Raw genomic sequence first — 15,411 nt, forward strand, 5'->3', positions numbered from 1 at the left:
GGCAGCCGCCCAGGGCGGCATCTCTTTTCCATAACGTATGGGGCAGCACGACCGCTTAAAAAAAAAAAAAATTATAGGCGCCGCAAAACGGTTTTCCATTATCAATATCGCCTGTTTGAGAAATTGGCAAATTAGCGCCCCCTGCAGCTGCAGGCGCCCCTAGAAGTTGACGCATTATGCACACTGCACAGAGATGCTGGGAAAGGCCAAGGGGAGGGTGGGGGGGTCCATTTATAGTACAATATTATAATGTAATTAGTTGCCAGTCACACCTTGACTTTCTTCCAAACAAAGCAAATCTCATTCATAATATCATGAATGCAGGCCATGAATCCTGCACCTTTTATGAATCGTGAGAAATGACTAATAAAAATAGGTGCCAAGGCGATTCAGAGGTCACCCAGGTGAATTGGTTTGGTCTTGACTTTTGGTCGCGAGTGCCAATGTTGGGGGATGGGAATTTGTGGATTGCCCTGCCAAATAAACACAGAGATGGACAGAAAGCGGTCAAAGCCATCAGGTGCCCAGTTCCGAAAAAAAAGAAAAGAAGAAGAGGAGAAACGAGCAAAGGATAAAGGTATGCAATATCCTGTCTATGATAACAGTATCAAGGGCTAACGTTAAGGTTAACGTTAGTAATGTTAGGCTATAACTTAAACGTTTGTTAGCCATCTTGCTTTGTTATTTGCTATGCTTAGCCTATAAAATAATAATTCGGTTTTAACAAACCCGACAGTTTACTTCACCATTCGATTATGCTTTGCAACTAAACTGTTAAAAGTACAGTAATTATTTATTTAGATCATTTCGGTTAACGTTGGGCCAGTAGCCAATGCAATTTTCTCATGTAACGTTAACAAAGTTTCAAAGACGGAACACTTGCCATTTGATAACGTTACAACTCCATGTCGTGACAAAGGAAAGCACAATACATTAGTCATAGTGTACAAAGCATAGAATTCGAAGCAGTGACCTAATTTAATATATGATCAGACATTTAGCATGTAAGGGCATTTTTATGAAATTTGCATTTATGGATGTTTTGTTTTGTAAGTGCTTAGTTATAGCCTGTTGATGAGCATTTCAACTGCATTTTCAGGGGCACTTCTGAAATATTTTGGAGCATCCTCTGGCGTTCGGCGTGAGTCTCGCCCGGGGAGTAATTCAGTGTCGAACCGCCACTGCACTCGATCAACCCTACAAGGCCTAAATACCTTCTAGATGTAATAGAACTACATTATACTACACAGAAACAATTTGTTTGCAAGAAAGTGAAAACTAGTAGAGATATGAATTTGATTCTTTGTTGGGTGAAACAAAACACATAACACTTCTTGTTAATTACTGGATCACTGTAACAGCTCAGCAAAAACTATTTGAATAAATACTAGTTTCCTTAGTCTCTTGGATGTTCAGGACAGATTTCAACCCAATCCAGTGAAAGATCAGTGATTGAGGAAGTTTTGAAAACACATACGCGGAGTCATGAACATACTGAAATTTAGCTCAGAGGGTAAAAAAAATAAGGTATTTGGAGTTACATCTATAGGATCTCGCAAGGTACAAAGTGGGTACAAAGTAATCTCTCATTAAGTGAACATAAGTCATACTCCATTCAAGTATAGTAAGTTTAATGATGCTCTAACTTAATTATTGAGATCTTTTGACATTACATACAAGGTAATCTGATGGGGATATAAACAAAGCTATATTAATGTATTCATAATTATGGTATTACTCGTAATACTAGACTATTTGTGGAAACAGGAAAAATCGGACCAATTGCAGCAGTGATTATGTGTTGTGAACCAAAAAAAAGTTGTTAATTTCTACCAGTCATTGCATGCTAACAAACAATAGTTGGCAAAGAGAATCTCACTGAAAATACTAAGCAGTTTCACAGATTTTTGCATCTGTGCATCTACAGTACGAGTACTTTTGATGTGTCTTATTTGTCATTTCCACGCTCCTGGCTTGAACCAAAAGTCCGCCATCTTGCAGGCCATCCTAAATCTCTCATCTGTATAGCTGAATGCTGCCACGGATCAGACTGATCTGATACATCACAACATGACTGGAGTTTCATACGAGGGAAGACATCAAGATTTATATTTTGCTTTTGTTTTCTGATTCACTAGCAAATTCATGATTTGTCTTAATGTATTGTTTTCATGGTCTGTTTTAAACATGTGAGGCTGACGATTCCTGAGTGTCAAGTATGTAAGACACATCATCTCAGTTTTTCCTGGAACATTTTGCCTAAAATAGCTTTCATTGTCCACAAGGTATAATAATCACATTCTATGTTTTCACATGATGATTTCCCAATCAGAATATCAATGAATAGAGAGGCAAAAAATGAATAATAATATAAATGCATTCTGCAAGTTTAAATGGTGCATATGCCTCCAAGAAGACACAGTACAGAGTATAAATACAAAGTATACAGTATGAATACACAGTACACAGTATAAATACACGGTATACAGTATGGGTGAAATAATACAATCTCATTAATTAGGAAAACATAACATTACCTTCATTTTAAAAAAAAACAATAGAAATGCCGGTGTAAGTTTAATCCATGGTCTAACACACCATGACACGACCCCCCCTCAAGAGATAAAGTTTGCGGACCGCTAGTTTACATACACTATATTACCAAAAGTATTCGCTCACCTGCCTTTACTCATTCTATGAACTGAAGTGCCATCCCATTCCTAACTCATAGAATTCAATATGATGTCGGTCCACCTTTTGCAGCTATTACAGCTTCAACTCTTCTGGGAAGACTGTCCACAAGGTTGAGGAGAGTGTTTATAGGAATTTTTGACCATTCTTCCAAAAGCGCATTGGTGAGGTCACACACTGATGTTGGTCGAGAAGGCCTGGCTCTCAGTCTCCGCTCTAATTCATCCCAAAGGTGTTCTATCGGGTTCAGGTCAGGACTCTGTGCAGGCCAGTCAAGTTCATCCACACCAGACTCTGTCATCCACGTCTTTATGGACCTTGCTTTGTGCACTGGTGCACAGTCATGTTGGAAGAGGAAGGGGCCCGCTCCAAACTGTTCCCACAAGGTTGGGAGCATGGAATTGTCCAAAATGTTTTGGTATCCTGAAGCATTCAATGTTCCTTTCACTGGAACTAAGGGGCCAAGCCCAGCTCCTGAAAAACAACCCCATACCATAATTCCTCCTCCACCAAATTTCACAGTTGGCACAATGCAATCTGAAATGTACCGTTCTCCTGGCAACCTCCAAACCCAGACTCGTCCATCAGATTGCCAGATGGAAAAGCGTGATTCATCACTCCAGAGAACGCGTCTCCACTGCTCTAGAGGCCAGTGACGGCGTGCTTTACACCATTGCATCCGACGCCTTGCATTGCACTTGGTGATGTGTGGCTTGGCTGCAGCTGCTCGGCCATGGAAACCCATTCCATGAAGCTCTCTGCGTACTGTACTTGGGCTAATCTGAAGGTCACATGAAGTTTGTAGCTCTCTAGCAATTGACTGTGCAGAAAGTCGGCGACCTCTTTGCACTATGCGCTTCAGCATCCGCTGACCCCTCTCCGTCACTTTACGTGGCCTACCACTTCGTGGCTGAGTTGCTGTTGTTCCCAAACGCTTCCATTTTGTTATAATAGAGCTGACAGTTGACTGTGGAATATTTAGGAGCGAGGAAATTTCACGACTGGATTTGTTGCACAAGTGGCATCCTATGACAGTTCCACGCTGGAATTCACTGAGCTCCTGAGAGCGGCCCATTCTTTCACAAATGTCTTGTTTCACAGTCTGCATGCCTGAGTGCTTGAATTTATACACCTGGGGTCAGGCCAAGTGATTAGAACACCTGATTCTGATCATTTGAATGGGTGAGCGAATACTTTTGGTAATATAGTGTAGTTTTAGCATCCTCAGAAAGACCGCACAACAACAATACACTGCTGTAAATGGGTCTATTACAAATAGGGTCCCAGCACATATTTCAAGGCATCAAACATCGTTGATATTGATATCGTTGCCGGTTTTGTCGGTAAAGATAAACAAAACTCACCTCTCTGCAGGCTCGTTGTGGGGAAGCCCTGTACTCGCTGTCAAGGTGTGTTAGGACATGGATTACATTTACACCAGAATATCCCTTTAACAGAGCTGTGCGCGATAACACATCATTTTGACTTTATTGATTATTTAAATCCCTCAACAAATTCAAGTTCTGTGTTATGATTTAAAGAACTATAGCTAATGCCATTTTTGGCATAAAACAATCTGAGTCTCTATAGCTGTTAAGGCAACTGACAGCGGATCCAGCTGTGATCAACTGCAGCCATCATTAGAAATGCAGCCATCCCCTAATCCGTGGTGGTCCATCCACCTGTAAGGTGTGGCATATCAAGATGCTGATTAAACAGGATGATGAGTACTCAAGTGTGATAGGACCAAGGACATATATTTTAAGACAAATGAGACATCCTTTCCTCTACAGCGTCACTTTGCGCACTGTTCTGTGAATGGAGAGACGCACTTGTATCGTTTACCATAAGGCAGGAACTGTGATGTTTTCCTTATTAACGAGATGCATTATTTCACCCACCAGCAGCCCATCGTTTAGTAAACACATTGTTTAGTTTTTTGACCTGGACGCCCAACACAGTTGGAGCACAAATAAGAGAATTGGAATGGCCCGCAAAATGGCGTAAAGGAACAACTTCTGGTTCAAGCAAGGAGTGAGTATAAAAGAACTGAGAAGCAGCTATGTGGACACAGACGTCACACAGATTGAGTACAGTTGACATGCTGACTGCAGGAATGTTCACCACAGCTGCTGCCCGTTAACTGAATGTTGATTTCACTACCATAAGTCTACAGTGTTGTTTCTTAGAATATGGCATTGCTCTCTCATTGAGCATGTTTGGGATGCTCTGGACTGACATATAAGGCAGCCTGTTTCATTGCTGCCGATATTAAGCAACCGTACGTAGAGTGAACTAAATCCCCTGTATGTAGGTCTGATGTGAAATAAAAATGCAGATCTGAATAATGAAGTCCTTTTCTCAGTGCCAAATAGATGTCATGTTTCAATATAGAACTGCACAATTTAGTGTGGGCCATTATTGTGACAGTCCAAACAGATTTTAGCATATTTGTGCTCATGAAAAAAGTCACAGAAGTATTGTCTTTATATTTTTGCTGTTTCTCCATAAGAGAAACAGCCCGCTTCATACATTCACTGTCATTTTATTAAGGTATAATGAGTGAGAGTGACATTTTACTACCCCACTAAGACCCCTGATCCTAATCCTACCTCTTCTGCACTGGGGGGTAAAAACTGAGGGAGCCAGCGAAAGAGAGGTCAAGGTCAAGGGTCAGGGACTCTGCAGGTAGACCTCACCCAGAGAGAATACACAATATAATTAACAAATAAATTGTTATTCAAAATTATAGATTAAGACAAAACTTGATTGATCCCTGTGGTAAATGCTCAAGCTGTCCAACAGATTAAGGTTAAAAAGTAGTTTAACCACCTTCACTAGCTTCACCTTAGAGTTATGATCAAAGAAATGCATTAAATATTATAATCAAGTAATATTATTCTCAAATGTCATTTTTCATTATAAGCACTGATACTTTTTGTAAATTTTACATAAGTACAAAAATGAAATGCTGGACCTTTAATCTTAACTAAGTAGTTATACACTGTGGTTTACTTTTACCAAAGTACAAGATCTGAGTTGGCTACTTTCACCTCAGTCTAATACTGCAGTCGCATACTTTTCCATTAAAGTATATAAGGTGTTTGTTCAAACATAAGATCGAAATGTTAGATAACTATCACCTTAAAGAAAGGACTGCGCGCCTGAGAGGGGCTGCAGTCAGAGTTCGGGAAATCGATAATTGTCTCCATTTAAAGTGAGGGGATCTTTCTGAAACCCCACAAGGACATCCGAGCTGAAATGTAAATGGTCGCTTGATAATTGAGTTTGAAAAGATGCCACTGCCAGTGTTACTATCAGGCTGAGTCCTGCCACAGCTACAGACATATTAAAACAAGACTCGCACAGAGCAACCTTTTACGTGGCAACCTCAACTGTTGGTGTAAACCGACAATATTCGCACTGCAAAAGTCTTGACTCTAACAATAGTTTAAATAGTACAAACAATTTGATTATGTAAAATAATCATATGTTTTTACCGCTTTTGGTTAGTAATGCCCCCTGGTTTACACTGCGGATCAGTGTGTTACTAATTCATTCTTTAGATAAGCACACCGCACTACAAGTAGTCTTTACCTCATCCACATGTTCTTAAATGTCATATTGCACATAAAACCTGTATTAGTAATCCGGCCGCTGCTGTGTGCTTTTTGTTTTGTTTTGTTTTGCGTGTTGGCTCCATTACATTCCATCTCAGTAACTTTGCAGCTTTTTCCATTCGCTAATTTTAATTTCTGGTCGAAGTTTAAACGCATTGCTGCATTACAGTGTGGGGTAGGCTACCGCTTGCATTAAAATCTGATGCTGGTCAATCGGCCAATGGGAGCTGTTTCAAGGCATATCAATTATTAATACGTTAATGCCCCGCCGAGGTAAGTAAGTCCCAGTGGCTTTTTGAAGGAGAGGAAATCGATGAGCCATATGTTTTGATTTTTCATTTAATTGTTGTGAAGTTGGTGTGTTCGTGTGCTGGAGAAGCAGGCATGGGAAATGTCGATTGGGAATGCGCTGTATAAAATGCCGCTTGTTATTCATGTCAGTGGTTATTTTTATTTTATTTATTTTTTTCGGAATCATGAATATTTTAAATGAATGTGGCCTAATGCTAAATAGAGACTTGTTTATTTGTATCATTAAAATTCCACCGCTCTTGTTTCGGCTGCGTTTAGCCTGCAGGATGTCTGTTCCCACAGTAACAAATGAGGACTCATCCGTTTCTGCAGTGGTGTCATCACTCTGAGCATGAATTAGTAATGGCGCCTGCTCAATAACAATAAATGAGTATCCTACATTAATAACAGTTATTTAAAGCGCCCTATGCTGAATAATTTGAGCCCATGAGATGGATGTTTTAAGTTTCACAACTTTACAGCTTTACTGAAATGAATTTATAGCCTTTATAGCCCCCCCCATAGCCATCCGAGCGTTCATGTCCGTGTTATTGTTCTGTTGAATCCTAACTCTAAAGTTCTCTTGTTGCTCTGCATCCCTCAACACACTGACACTTATTTTTACAGACGGCCGTTCAAAACACTTTTGTGTGCACCATGATGTAAACGTGTCTAAAAGCAGTGTAAATAATTGGCGATACAGTCGGTGCAGACAAATATGTTTCTGCGGTCATTAGTCACAAGATTTTAGAAACTGCCGAGAAAGAATTTTAGAATAAATGATTGCAAAAATTTACTAAACATATTTACCGCGATGCAAAAAGCTATAATCCAAGAACAACATAAATATTAATTGGGTGTTGTTTGTTTTTATTATTTATTTATTTATTGTAAATATCTGTCAATAGAGAAAAGAACATCAGCGGAACTGAACTGCTCGAACTGCAGCAAACCAAAGCTTTACAATGAAATAAATTCTTGCGTGTGTGTGTGTGTGTGTGTGTGTGCACGCGCATTTGTATGTTTATTGTGCGTTATTGATCTTATCCAGCTGCTGATGAGTGTTTCATGAAGTGTGCCATAAAATCTCCATAGAAATCCTAGTCTTTAGCCAGTGGAGTCTCCAGGCCTAAAATGTTGTCTTAATGTCGCGCTGTCTATTTGGCAGTTTGATTGATGTCCTCCCACAGCACGGGGGGGGGGGCGACACTTACTCTCTTGCACAACACACAGACAGCCTCACATATGAGCGTCCACACTAGATAACGACCGGAGCTCAGGCAGAAGAAGCCCAAAAGGAATAATCCAGCGAGCGGCGCGTGGAGCAACCTCTGTTCCTCGCGCCGGAGCGGGGGGCTCGCGGTGGCAATGGATCACATCGGGCTGCTGGGAGCGCATCTTCAGCACCACGCGCACTTGGAGCCAATCAGCTTCGGTATTGATCAGATCCTCAGTAACGTGGAGCAGAGCTGCATGCTTGGCGTGAGGATGCACGAGCCGGAGTACGGACAAGCGGCCTATAACAGCAGCGGGAGCAGCGGCGGCTTCACGTGCGGTAACAGCGGATATAATGGCGCCGCCAGCTCATGCGGAATGGCTTCCCTCGGCGGGGCTTATCACATGAACATGGGCGTGAATGCCAATGGGACTAACGTGAACGCCGCTGGGGTCATCCGTGTCCCCGCACACCGGCCTCTGAGCTGCGGAAACCCGTCCGTGCCGCCGGTGAGTGGGACCATCAACAACCTGACGGCGTTGACGTTCCCCTGGATGGAGAGCAACCGACGCTACACCAAAGACAGGTTCACAGGTAGGTAAATATCGAATTAGATAAAATAAAATAAAATAAAATAGAATAAAATAAAATAAAACAAAATAAAATAAAATACTGTCATACAATATCAGTATTCACATATTTACATTTAGAAGACAAAACGTATTTTTAAATGCAATTGAGGCTGCAGTTTTTTGTTTTAAATAGTTTGACTACCTTTTGCAACATTTAACACAAACGATATAGCTTAAAACCACTGACTACATTCTATAAAGCTCCTACGTGTATCAGTGATTACTGACCCTATGATGTGGATATTAATAATAATACAATAATCAATAATATTTAGAGGTAGCTCATCAGAAGGATTCTCATTTTTGGCACATTTAGCCTGATTCTTTGCCTCTGCGAGCAGACGTTTAAAATCAAATCCAGACTAGCCTGAGGCAGCCATGTCAGGGGCACATTTGTCACATTTGAAAAAACCCAAACAACTTTAAACATTTCAAATTAAAAGAAGAAATATTGCATATTTTCTAATCCTTTTTTATAACGACACATTTCTGTGTGTATCAGAGCAGTTATAGGTTACTGTAAGATACTGGAGAGAGAATTACTTTCTCTTGTGCATTATTATTAATCCTACTTGATAGACTGTGAGGCCTCTTTAAGGCGTCGCTTGGTCTTTAATAATGACGCGCAGTGTGTGTGTAGTGTGGTGCTGGATGTCTCTGAAGCTACAGCAGTCGTCCTGTGTGTGTGTGTGTGTGTGTGTGTGTGTGTGTGTGTGTGTGTGTGTGTGTGTGTGTGTGTGTGTGTGTGTGTGTGTGTGTCCTCATGCTCTGCCTGCAGGGCTGCCGCTTCATTGCGCTCTAATCGCAGGATCACTGCATGACGTTTGCCATTTAAACAACCAAAGCAAAATCAAACACACACACACGCGTCTCAAATGGTGTCATGGGGTACATCAAAAAAATTAATAAATGATTTATTTCAAGTTTATATCAAATTTCTTGTCCGTAGTAACACAGCATTATGCGAAATAATACTTAAGTGTTTATCAAAAAATCCCTGTTTTATTCCTGTGATGGAAAAATTCCTTTTCATTATGGGTTGATGAATTTTGAACTATTTTGTTGAATATGATTTCTTAAAAACATTTATCTAACTTGCTTCATGTGACTGATATCTTATGCAAATGCATGAACACCTAACCTCTGCCCTATATGATTGTAACAGAGTCACGAACCAGCCAAAACTCAGATAGAAAGTCGTCTTCTTGTCTTACGTTTTATGTCTGATAATTTTATGCTTTGCACAGAGTCCCAGGTCATGCGTCATGAAGTTTTAACTTTACGTCTTGTGTCGATGAGAAGCCTGTCTGATTGGGATAGTCGTATGTACGTGTGTGTGTGTAGCTTAATCACTGCTGGCACCGAGAGTGCTTGTCTCTTCCCCTGACCTTGTTGATATCTGTGTATAAAATTGTGAACACTCCTTTACTCGGGGCTCATTCACTCAGCTCATGAATTTGACTGTGTGGTGAGTCCATCTGCAGATGGTTGGATTAAACTTACCGAAAAGACAGATCTGACTTTACTCTTTGATTGACAGAAATTTCCACCACATTCCTTCACGGTAACTTGTAAATTATGACAATTATGTTTTTTATTCTTAATATTAATGCTATAAATATTTATGTTAATATTATTAACAACAACAACAATAATAATAATAATAATAATAATAATAATAATAATAATAATAATAATAATAATTCTGACAGGGTTAAGATGTCACAATCTCATACGATTGTAAACCTGCTCTTTACGTTAGAACACAACAATACAATACAATACAATACAATACAATACAATACAATACAATACAATACAATACTTTCCAGAAATTCAAGGTTTTCGTGAGCTCTGTATCTCTGCTGATGCTGCTTCTGCTGCCCTGTCAGCGCTTTCACTTGTATCGTCTGCTGGTCTTGCATTCCCTGCTTTGACATGTCCTGTCCTGCCCTGTCCTGACTTGTACTGCCCTTTCCTTTCTGCTCCTGTCCTCCTCTACCGTCGTGTCCAGTGTCCCTCTCACCCCTCACTGTAACACGTCGTGTAGGTCATCCCTACCAGAACCGGACGCCTCCTAAGAAGAAGAAGCCTCGGACGTCCTTCACCCGGCTGCAGATATGTGAGCTTGAGAAACGCTTCCACCGGCAGAAGTACCTGGCGTCTGCCGAGCGGGCCGCCCTCGCCAAGGCCCTAAAGATGACAGACGCGCAGGTCAAAACCTGGTTCCAAAACAGACGCACCAAATGGAGGTGAAATTATGTTTAAATATTAGAAGGTACAAGGTGATTTACCCGTCGTTATACAATAGGTTGAATAGAGCATTTTTCATGTGCAGTCAAACAGAGTCATCACCTTTACTGATTATTAATGAATATCAAAGTCACCCTCCATGTAGAAGTATAGGACTGTCAGTAGCTGTACTGCGTAGGACTGATTCTATCCTCTGTACAGCCTCACGCATTTTAAAATCCCCCTCATTCTTTTAGTTTTTCGTTTATTTTCTAACGTTATTACAATAAAATGTTATTTCTCTGTGTGGCAGCAATACCCTTCCGTACTATACAGATCATATGGTGACTTCTGTAAATATTTTGAGAGCCACTAACCTCTTAAGGAGGCCCCGCATTCTTTGGGTTGTAAGCCCATTTGGTTTCTAAGTGTTGTTTGGGGTCCTCAGGTGGTTTTTCCATGAGGAAAATGCCTTTAACCGACTGTTATGTCACCGCATTTAAGTACACAGCATGAGGAATAGATAAAATGAAATGCTAACTTTTTTTTTTATCTCATCATGTGTGCCTGTAGCTGACAGCTCAATGCAGCTTTACACTTAAACACAACACAAACAAACATATATCCGTGCATTTGCCAGTCTATTAGACAGATAGATAAAACTAGTCTCATACAACAGTCTACTATAAATCCCTCGTTAGTGTTTGTTTTGTGTTGATTCAGCTGTATTATTGTTTTGGGTGGACAAATGATGAGAATGACGTGTATATAGGATGTACTGCAAGACTGTTGTATGAGACTGTGTTCAGTTTTGTTAGGTGAACCAAATTAAATGAACACTGGGTTTATTCACTTATGTCAAAATGCGCTTAAAAAACTGTGTGAACATATTTGGTGATTGTTGATATAGAGAGGCTCTCAGCCCCAATGCCTCCTTATGCACAAGGAAACATCGACAGTTACCTTAAGTTGAACCATTTAAAATGGCTAAATAGCTATAGTGTCACTTAAATTAATACAGCATCGAACAGCTCCTTCTATCATTAAAGAAAAAAAAAAACCTCCTTGAATGTGTCATAAAAATGGACTTCAAATTAAAAATCAATGTAGTATTTCCCATTAAATAAGATACCCGGTTTTGGTGTATTTATTCATTTATTTATTTTTGATAGAATGATATTTTCTTTGACAAAAGGTAACAAATTGTATCTCCAATACTGTCATATTTCGATCTATCATTTTCCAAATTATTTAACCGAAAACCGGAATGCGCAAAGATTGTGTACACTAAATATGGGCCTGAAAAGACTAATCAAAACGGACCTTCAAATACTGAGCATTTCTTTCTGCATTTTTATTAATAACTTATTTATTTATTTATTTTGCCATATTGTAATTTCATAATTTATTATATTTGCTTTATTTCTAAAAGGCATTACAATGTAAACCTTATATGCATTTTTCTCAATACTTCGGAAATCGCTTACGTTATGTTAGTTAAATGCTTTAAACACACACGCACGCACACACACACGCCCTGGGCAAACTGATGCACAAAATAACTTTTGTTAAACTAATTGTTGAAACCTCAGAACAACATACACACAGTAACAGTTTTAATAACGGCACGACAACATGACGTCCCTGACTTGACGTGTAAAAGAGCAACACAAAAACCGGATGACATTAATGCAAACAAATAAATATAAAGATAATAGTAACAATTTCAATACATTTATTTGCGGACCTTTTTGCCTCTACAAATACGCTTCGGTCGGCTGCACATATTGCCGACATGAGAAATCGCCCCTGAGACTGACGGTATATTTGTGTATGTCCTCATACTAGATGCAGGTTTTGGTTTTGTATGCTTGTTATTTTCGTTTTCTTGTAAACGACAGATTTTTTGATTTTGGAGTCATTCAAAGATTGTGAAATTGCAGATCTTGTTCTGTGCATTGCTGACACTTAAACCATTAAAAATAGAGTGAATAAATATGATCCACCAGGGCCTACATGTGTCAGCGCCTGTTTCCTTGTTGCTGCTGCAGGCGACAGACGGCGGAGGAGCGGGAGGCGGAGCGGCAGCAGGCCAATCGGATCCTCATGCAGCTGCAACAGGAGGCCTTCCAGAACACCATCAACCAGCCGGTCACCCCGGACCCACTGTGCCTGCAGAACAGCTCTTTGTTCGCCCTGCAGAACCTGCAGCCCTGGACCGAAAACACTGCTAAGATCAGCTGCGTGTCGTCATGCGAATAGAGTCAACACACGGGCAGAGACATGGACTGTAGCCCGCTGAAGAGCGACGTGTAGACGAGGCCGGAACAGCACACTGTTTAATGAAGAACGTCTCCTTCCACAGACGCTCGGCTACATCTAACAACAAACATGTTCCCATGCGGTCCCTCAGCACCGCTCCTATAGTGGGGGTCAACATCTGTATCCGTCGGAGGTCTGGACTGAATCCCTGCTACAGCCCTGCAGGGAGCAGACGCTGGTGCTGGAAATATTCAGGGCCATAACGATGCACCATGAGCGCAAGAGGAGCAGGATTTGTTGTACTGTTTGAGTTTACGCATGAGGACTCCATGTTTCATAAACAGCACATTTTCGTATTTGATGTCTGACAGAAGGATGTGGTGTGTGATGTGCGATCATCTCTGTCACCAATGTCTGTCCGTGTTTATCTGCCATGTTAATGGACTTTTTACTCAACTGCAAAACAGAGCACTTGTTTTAGCACCTTTATATGAGTTGAAACATAATCTGACACATTGCCTGACACAATGAAATGACTCTATGTGATGATTAGCAGCACCATATGGATAGGATAGGATATGTGTTCAACGGTGTTAGAATGTTGGGCCGTCAAACATCGGCTTAAGGGCAAAATAATATATGCTGGCACTTTGTGGCTACATTTAACAACGGCCACATTTGACCAAGGTTTATCACGTTTCACGTTTACCTTTCCGTGGACTCTTATTTTTGTATAAAGACTTTACAAACTGTATTTTCCTATTTCTTTCTCACCACGTTGCTGTGTTGTGTTAATAAGCAGAGCATCTCAGACAAGAACAACCTGACCAATCACAAAGAGTAGTCATGAGGCCAGTTATTATCTTTTTATCCTTATCTGCCTTTGCATTGTATTCGTGAGTGTGTGTGTGTGTGTTAAATCATTTGGACACTGAAATTCATTTTGCTCTCTGCAGCTTTGATAGTGCAGGTAAATACACAATCTATTTTGAATGAATATTCTACATATGTCATCCATATATGACTATTTGTTAGGTGGAAATACATGTTTTACTCTTTGACATATGTGCATTTTTATGCCACACTGTGTGTCACTAAGGGTAAACTTAGCAAACAGTTATTAAAGAAATGTCAGTCCAGTGTTTCTTGTTCCCACCATTAACACTTAATGACATCCATTATCAAATAATTTAATTATCAAATGTATTCAACTAAATCTATAGTTAATTTAACTTAATGGTTATTTCACTGTTAACAAACATTCAAATGCTTTGTACACACACACACACACACACACACACACACACACACACACACACACACACACACACACACACAAATATATATATATATATATATATATATATATATATATATATATATATATATATATATATATATATATATATGTATGTATGTATATATATTATAAACCTTTAAACCACTTGTTTATTGTAAAGTTGCAGCAGACATTTTAAAATGTTTAGAAGTACTTCATACACATATCATTGTCTGTTTTAACAATTAACTTAAATTTAATTACTTATACATTTACCATTTATTAATGATGGCTATTATGACGTGTTACTAGATTATGGACACATCCAGTAGTTACAGGGCAACAGGCTCACTCATTTTGAGTCCTGTTTTTATCCACTTAATGAATGTTAGGTCCAGTGTTAACTCTCTTTTAGCTCTGCTTTTGGTCTCACTCCTGAGGGGAATACTTGGTTCTCCAGCTGCTAAATGTCAACTGATAGTTTGCTGAGCAGGTAGTGTACAGTAGATTTTAAGATATATTTCTCTGAAAACAGTGCTTAATGAAGCTGAAAATGACACTGTGAGAGCAACAAGAGTGGACCAATACTGTTAAGTTATGGACTAGACAGCTAAACAAAGAGCTGAAACTTACGTGCTGCAAAATCAGCTGATCTCTGTACAATCATCAATATAAGTGAACCCTCTCACATTGTCACACTCTTGTTTGATACATTTCTAAGCAAATTGATTATTTTGTTTCAGTCACCCTTGACTAGCAGACAGTCATTTAGTGCTTTTATTTTCAGTGTCATGGTTTGGGTTCAAGATAAAGCATGACTGGATCAGGCTGACTAAGCTAACAAATTCAACTAAACAACCCCTCTGTCCCTGCACTCTCTCTGCTACCATGGGATGGAGATGGGGGGTGGACAAGTTAAAAAGGGAATGCATTTCGCTGTCAAAAGGGGTGCTTGTTAGTTGTATGCTGGCCACACTTGCCAAGGTCCAAATCCAAATGAATGTGATTAAAATGATAATAATAATAAAAAAAATTTAAAAAACTGAAAAATTACAGGAAAAAACACAAGATGTCATCAAATTAAATAATTAACCAGTCAATAAAGATGAGTATGAGGTTAAGTAGATAGATTTTCATCAGCAATGGTGGTTGTTTCACAGTGAAAACAGTAACTCCCATTACCTCACA

At 39.7% G+C, this 15,411-nt stretch overlaps 1 protein-coding gene across 2 annotated transcripts; it reads left to right on the forward strand.

Moving 5' to 3' along the window:
- Positions 1-7,843: 7,843 nt before the first annotated feature.
- Positions 7,844-14,084, forward strand: tlx1 (T cell leukemia homeobox 1). Of its 2 annotated transcripts, none has more exons than XM_037124904.1 (3): positions 7,844-8,412; positions 10,465-10,702; positions 12,734-14,084. In XM_037124904.1, exons 1-3 carry the CDS (start codon positions 7,971-7,973, stop codon positions 12,942-12,944), a joined length of 891 nt encoding a protein of 296 aa, XP_036980799.1. In that variant the 5' UTR covers positions 7,844-7,970; the 3' UTR covers positions 12,945-14,084. The 2 variants fall into 2 exon arrangements, with proteins under 2 accessions (XP_036980799.1, XP_036980800.1); XM_037124905.1 differs by having other exon boundaries at positions 10,501-10,702.
- The last annotated feature ends 1,327 nt before the right edge of the window (positions 14,085-15,411 follow it).

This window comes from Acanthopagrus latus, chromosome 15, assembly GCF_904848185.1.
Source record: "Acanthopagrus latus isolate v.2019 chromosome 15, fAcaLat1.1, whole genome shotgun sequence".
In the NCBI taxonomy this organism is placed as follows: domain Eukaryota; kingdom Metazoa; phylum Chordata; class Actinopteri; order Spariformes; family Sparidae; genus Acanthopagrus; species Acanthopagrus latus.

Coding starts and splice junctions, on each gene's coding strand:
- tlx1 (XM_037124904.1), top strand. CDS start 7,971: ATGGATCACATCGGGCTGCTGGGAGCGCATCTTCAGCACCACGCGCAC. Junction 8,413..10,464: donor CACCAAAGACAGGTTCACAG/GTAGGTAAATAT, acceptor CGTCGTGTCCAG/TGTCCCTCTCACCCCTCACT. Junction 10,703..12,733: donor AACAGACGCACCAAATGGAG/GTGAAATTATGT, acceptor TTGCTGCTGCAG/GCGACAGACGGCGGAGGAGC.